At 43.4% G+C, this 6,949-nt stretch overlaps 1 protein-coding gene across 1 annotated transcript; it reads left to right on the top strand.

Annotated features, from left to right (window-relative positions):
* Positions 1-953: 953 nt before the first annotated feature.
* LOC143819953 (uncharacterized) lies at positions 954-5,814 on the top strand. Its single transcript, XM_077302168.1, has 3 exons — positions 954-1,106; positions 2,382-2,450; positions 3,641-5,814. The coding sequence occupies exons 2-3, from the start codon at positions 2,397-2,399 to the stop codon at positions 5,063-5,065; spliced, it is 1,479 nt and encodes a 492-aa protein (XP_077158283.1). The 5' UTR covers positions 954-1,106; positions 2,382-2,396; the 3' UTR covers positions 5,066-5,814.
* The last annotated feature ends 1,135 nt before the right edge of the window (positions 5,815-6,949 follow it).

Below are 6,949 nucleotides of genomic sequence, written 5' to 3'. Positions count from 1 at the left end.
AACTGATGTGGCTTCTCTGGTCTTGGGTGGCACATAAAGCCTGGGGCCTGGTGTTGGTAATTGAGGCCTACATGTGTACATTTACGGCTGTGCCTTCTGAGAACAAAGCCAGATTTGGTGCTTACGGTAATCACTGACAGATGTTTCGAGGATAAGTTATACCTCTGGGAAATGGATAGGGAATACTCATCTTTCTAAAAGTTACTCTCTACAGCTGAGTTGATGATAAGGAATCTTTGTGTCTGGGGGCTGTGTGGACTTTGTGCTAGGAGTCAACATAAAGAGAGGCCTTGGCCTATGTGCTCGTGTTTGTTGGCCTTTCAGGGTTGGTTGGCCAGTGGTTGTCCACTGTGTAGGGTTCCCAACTATGGGTTGGGAGATTCCATTTGCTCTCTGGAATTGGCTCTGTAGTCTGGAAAACAACTGCAATTCCAGGATATCTTCAGGCCTATCTGGAGGTTGGCAGCTTTCCTGCTGTGTGAAATAGGATGCTGGACTATGCAGACTATTAGTCTGATCCAGGAGGACGCCTCTTATGTTTAAATTAATCATGGGGTAATTTTTGGAACATAAGAAGCTCAGTTTTTCAGCTTTGCAAAATAAGGTATTGTTATTTAAGCAGTAAGGGTCCTGATATCTTTAAGTACACCTGTCTGCCAATAGATGTATTGAAACGAGGTGGGGGAAAGACAAGGGGATTTCCATGAGCCTTTGAGCAAATGGTTCTCTCTGTGCTTACCTGACAAAGCTCTTGAACTAAGGTGACCCAAAGAGACCAAATAAAAGATGAGTAGGTTAGGAGCTCTCACATACAGAGCCCAATTTCAGCTACTCTGGAGTTCCTATGTGTGAATTATGCAGTCCAAGCAAGCCTGAATTAATTGTAAGAACTTTGTTTTGTGCTCAGCTTATTTTTACTTTCCTAATAATTCTTTCTTTTCAGAGGTGCATATGTTTTCAGAGTGGCTGTGTCTTATGCAGAGTGCCAGTTAAAGCCTTACATGGCTTGGGACCAGGGTATCTGAAGGATATTCATCCATATGTTCCTGCAAGGATATTAAGATCACAGAAAGAGGCCCTCTTGACTGTCCTATCAAGCTTGTCTGGTGAGTATACAAGATAGGACCTTTTCAGTGGCAGCCCCAGCGTTATGAGACAATGTCGCATCACTCTCTACTTTTGTAGGCAGCTGAAGACAGTTTTATTTGTGATGCCATTGTATTAATTTTTAGTTCTTCCTTCTGGCATATTAGTTCTTCCTATTGGCATCTTAATGGTTTTATGTATTTTGATTGTGTTTTACTGATGCTTATATTGTAAACTACCTTGAGTTCCTGCATGTTAGAAATGAGGCTAACAAATGTTTTAAATGAATAATAAATATACATTCCAGAATAGGGTGATCATATTGAAACATGCCCCAGGTTTCATATCTAGCATATATATCATAGATGATGAAGCCACAGTGCACAGGTCGAACACATGCTCTGCATAAATAAGGTCCCAGGTCCTACCTCTACCTGAACTTGAGGTAAAGGACCTTCTGAGCCTTTGGAGAAATCTGCCATTCAAAATTGTGAATACTGGTATGATTGCCAGTCCTGTCCCTCATCCAGCCCCCCCCCCCCAGATAGCCAGATCCATGTTGAGAAGCTCTTGGAGAATTGGAGATGGAGCCTGGAGCGGACAGGAACCTCAGTGGGGGACGATGTCATAGAGTCAATCCTCCAAAGCATTCATTTTCTCCAGGGGAACTGATGTATGTAGTCTGCAGGTGAGGTGTAATTCCTTAGGATCCCCAGGTCCTCCCTGGAGGCTGCCATCCCTAAATACTGGAGTGAGGGTCTGTCTCAAGGCAGGCTCACAGGAGGAAACCAACAAAATCAGGGCCCAGTAGCACCTTTAAGACTAACAAAGATTTATTCAAGGCATGAGCTTTCGAGTGCAAGCACTCTTCCTCAGACTGGAGGAAACCAGATAGTCTTCTTGTAACTGAGCTTGATGCGTGAAAGACCAACAGCCTGCCTTATGCTGAATTAGACTGTTGGTCTATGAAGACCAGTGTTGTCTACTCTGACTGACAATAGTTCTCCAGGACCTCCGGTCTTTCACATCACCTACATCCTTGATCCTATTAACTGGAGAGGCAATAAATTGAATCCAGAATCTTATTCATTGCAGATGCTGTGCCACTGGTGCATGGCCTCTTTTATCACAACAACATCCCCATTACTCCAACACATTGGTTCTCATTTTGGGCTCTTCGTTCTTCTGGGATAACTTAAATGCTGCTTCTGAGCAACCTGTATGGATGTATTTTTGGCTTGTGGTGCTGAAATAATGGATGTAACTGGAGTGATATATTTTCCATTTATACACAGGAAGCAGTTCCAAGTATGAAGACTGTGCTTTTGTTGAGTAGTTTCCTGGCTGTATCTGTTGCTTCCCCGGTAAGAGGACAAAGCATGAAAACTGTTAGCATGAAATAGTTGAAACAGCAAGCTGTTTCTTAGCTGGCAAAGGCTGCTTTCATATAACATGCAGCCTCATTCCACAACCCCAGTGCTGGTGGTGCAGCCACACTGGTAGGGCAGTGGTGTAGCACTGGTGCTGCTGGTTAGCATCCTAAGCCCCTTTGAGCTTGGACCTAGGATGGGACTGCAAGGCTGACAAAAAGTCTGGGTACTATAGAATTTCAGAATTCTTTCTGTTTCCTGCTAACCGGAATAGTCACATATTTACTATGGTTGTATATACATTCTTTGCAGGATGTAGAATAGTATTGTGGTTTCGAGAGATTCCAGAGGTTCTCTGGAAACCTATTTGAGAAAATTTGTAATGAAAGACAGAAAAGTCATTCCTTGAGTGATATTTTGCCCACCTACTAACAACTAATTTTCCCCTGTAATGTTCAGCTAATGTTCAGGTTTGGATGACAGTGTGTGGTGTGAAAATAAGCTAAGTATTCAGGTTGGATGAGGTTTCTGTCAGGCACATATCTGTCAAATTGCTCTTTCACCTTATTGGCCCTGCCTCAATCCCTGGAGAAAGAGCAACTTAAAAAGCAGTGTGGGTGAAACATAAGTGGAAAGCATAGGATAGCACAGATCTTTCATATGGCAGAGGAAAAGTAAAAATGGGGCCTGGTTGTTTCATATATGAAAGTATGACTGATGGAAATATTATTTTGGGGGTTCAGATATATTAAGACTGAAAAATATTGGTATTTCCTGATATTCCTGAATCCCAATGATAATATGGTATTTGAATTCAGTACATATCTGGAAATGCTGATCTTTTCCGCTCCATTATACACTATGGAGACCATTATTGTCAATGATGCTCATAGGGTATAATGGAGAATCAGTCTGAAAGTATCTGGGGCTTGGGAGGGGCCTGTTTTTTGAGGTCTTCAAATTTATCTGGAAGGTCTTCAATGAAGTAGTCATTCTCATGTCCTGTGGGAGTGAGTTCCATGCTTTTTTTTTGGGGGGGGGATACAATGTAGAAAATGCTTCTCCTATTAATGGCAGATTGTACAAATTAAATTGTGACACTCTCCTTTTTGCTTTAATAAAATGCCTATATTCCATATAAGTTGAATAAAATCCTCTTTTCAAATGTGATACCTTTGTGACAGATCAGGAAGAGTGAGATTCCAGTCAGAAGCAGCTACGAGGACAACATTAATTCTATTAATACCAGTAAGGGAGTATTAAAGACTATTTTGGTTCATAAGAAGGGGAACCAATGGGCTGGAAATGATGGTAGTCAAAACTGGAAGATATTTCTTAACCTCACCAGAGGATATGGTGTAGAAGTGCCCACAGCTGGCCCCATCAATCACCAAGGAACCTACCAGTATGGAAGTGACAGGCAGTTGTTCAATGAGGACATTGGTCTTGTACAGGCCAAACACAGTCACCAGCATCATGCAAAGGAAAGGGAAGCTGCAGATGCTGAGTCTCTGACAGGGAAAACTGTCAACCATCATCATGTAGAACTTCTTGAACAGAGGAGTGCCAAAAATGAAAAAGGCATCGCTCTTTGGAGAGAGAAAAACGTCATTCGTGGTCTGGTATCAACATCAGAAAGCTTCATTGATCAGGGCACCGGGGGATTCCATGCCACCAATAACATTAAGGCAAGAGAAAACAGTGATAGCCTGAATAACAATCTTCACCATCATGTTGATGGCTACTATTTCAATGAAGAAGGCATGCAAGGAGATGATCCAGGCCATTCTGATCATTCCGACTCTAGTCAGCAGGCAGAGGACCAGAACAGTTCCAGTGAGTCCAGTAAGTCCAATGAATCCAATGAATCCAGCAGCTCCAGTGAATCCAGCAGTTCTACTGAATCTAATGAGTCTAGTAGCTCAAGTGAATCTACTGAATCTAATGAGTCTAGTAGCTCAAGTGAATCCAGCAGTTCTACTGAATCTAATGAGTCCAGTAGCTCCAGTGCATCTAGTGAGTCCAGTAGCTCCAGTGAATCCAGCAGTTCCAGTGAATCCAGCAGTTCTAGTGAATCCTGTGAGTCAAATGGTTCCAGTGAATCTAGTGAGTCCAGTAGCTCCAGTGAATCCAGCAGTTCCAGTGAATCCAGCAGTTCTAGTGAATCAAGTGAGTCAAATGGTTCCAGTGAATCTAGTGAGTCCAGTAGCTCCAGTGAATCCAGCAGTTCCAGTGAATCCAGCAGTTCTAGTCAATCCAGTGAGTCCAATGGTTCCAGTGAAACCAGTGAGTCCAGCAATTCCAGTGAGTCTAGTAGTTCCAGTGAATCTAGTGAGTCCAGTAGCTCCAGTGAATCCAGAAGTTCCAGTGAGTCCAATGGTTCCAGTGAATCTAGTGAGTCCAGCAGTTCCAGTGAGTCCAGCAGTTCCAGTGAATCTAATGAGTCCAGTAGTAGCTCCAGCAGTTCCAGTGAGTCAAGTAGTTCCAGTGATTCAGGTGACACTGGTGGTTCTAGCAACTCCAGCAGTTCTACTGATTCTAGTACTTCTACTAAGTCTGGAAGCTCCAGTGATTCCAATGACTCCAATGATATGGACAGTTCCAAATAAATCAGTGGAAAATAATACAAACTGTACAGATGACACAATAAAGACAAAGCTGCACCTTGTGAACAAAATTAAACACAACAGTAGGATTTTTTTGGGGGGGGGAACTATGACAGTAAAGTAGACAATGACTGCAGAAAGACAGCTTTTCACAGGTATGGAAGTGATGCTTCATGGACTCCTAAAGGACATTTCGATTTTTGTTTGATGGCTGCATCAGATAAATGTGATGACTCCATTTAAACATTAATTTCCGCCCTTTTCCAGCTCCCCTGGGTCAAACCAGGCAAGCTGCTGGGGTTGCTGTGAAATGATCTTCTTAGCATCCTCGAATGGACAATAGTCTATAGCCATGGTTCCAAGGAAAGGTAGGAGCTTTGGAACATCTTCCATGTACCAGCTCACTGGTCCACTCTGACTCCTCCACTTTGTTGCTGTCATTGGAAGGGAGCAATGTAAGAATTATGATTTAGGTGAGGGGCTAAGAATCTCTAAAAACATTTTTCAAGGAAGCTGTGGCAGGTAGTGGTAGAACCAATATAAGTAAACACACACAAACATTATAGGTATGCCATTGAAGTATCCTGCTCATGAGGAGGCTTAAGAAGAAGAGTTGGTTCTTATATGCCGCTTTTCTCTACCCGTAGGAGGCTCAAAGCGGCTTACAGTTGCCTTCCCTTTCCTCTCCCCACAACAGACACCCTGTGAGGTGGGTGAGGCTGAGAGAGCCCTGATATCACTGCTCAGTTGGAACAGTTGGAACAGCTTTATCAGTGCCGTGGCGAGCCCAAGGTCACCCAGCTGGCTGCATGTGGGGGAGCGCAGAATCGAACCCGGCTTGCCAGATCAGAAGTCTGCACTCCTAACCACTACACCAAACTGGAATTTGCTCCCAGAACTGCAGCATATAAGAGCAAAATCCAACTGGTTCTCTCACTATTGGGCTAGACAAATGCAAAAGGAGTTATGGGCTGGAAGCTGATCTCACTTGGCCACAGCAATGGCTTCCTTCCAAAATGGTGGTCTGTATCCAACACTACATACCAAAGACTGAAGGGAACTGATGTTTTCTTAATTGGTAGGATCAATTTCTACCTAATTCCCCTTTTGTTGTAGACTCCCTCATTACTGCTGTGCCTTTCTGGAGGGTTCACTGACCTTTTCAGGAACAAAATTTCAAGAGGCTCAGTAGGTGGGGGGAATCAGTAGAAATCAAACTTTTGATTTTTTGCCACCAAGTCATAGCTGACATAGTATCCCTGTAGGGTTTTCAAGAGATGAGATATTCAACCCCTGACAAATGCAGCAAAAAGGATCTGGTAGTAGGTAATGCGAAGGAACTCTACATAGGACCCCATAGAGTTGCTACCATTTTGAGAAGACAGTACTGATCTCAATGAACCTGGTTCTGTATACTGCAATTTTATACGTTCATGTGGCATTCAGAGGTGATTTGCCATTACCTGCCTCTGTGGAGCAACTCTGGAATGCCTTGGTATCCCATCCAAGGGCTAACAAGGGCTACATAGCTTCTGCGAATTGACATAGCTTCTGCGAATTGTCTGGGCCATCTAGGTCAGGGCTAAAAAATTTAAGTGCCTTTGAAATGTGGACTTGGATAGAGGCCAGTATAAAATTCCTTTATGGCCGGGGTGGCCAAACTGTGGCTCTCCAGATGTCCATGGACTACAATTCCAGATGTCCATGGACTACATCATGCTTGCAGGGGCTCATGGGAATTGTAACCCATGGACATCTGGAGAGCCACCCTGTTTTATGGCATTAGCAACAGCAAACAAGACTGTACTTTGGCTTATTCAGATGGATGATTAAGTTGCCATAGTCTAATTCAGGGGTAGTCAAACTGCGGCCCTCCAGATGTCCATG

The sequence above is a fragment of the Paroedura picta genome, chromosome 10, assembly GCF_049243985.1.
Source record: "Paroedura picta isolate Pp20150507F chromosome 10, Ppicta_v3.0, whole genome shotgun sequence".
In the NCBI taxonomy this organism is placed as follows: domain Eukaryota; kingdom Metazoa; phylum Chordata; class Lepidosauria; order Squamata; family Gekkonidae; genus Paroedura; species Paroedura picta.
This window is presented reverse-complemented; position numbering and strand designations above follow the sequence as displayed.

Coding starts and splice junctions, on each gene's coding strand:
- LOC143819953 (XM_077302168.1), top strand. CDS start 2,397: ATGAAGACTGTGCTTTTGTTGAGTAGTTTCCTGGCTGTATCTGTTGCT. Junction 2,451..3,640: donor CTGTATCTGTTGCTTCCCCG/GTAAGAGGACAA, acceptor CCTTTGTGACAG/ATCAGGAAGAGTGAGATTCC.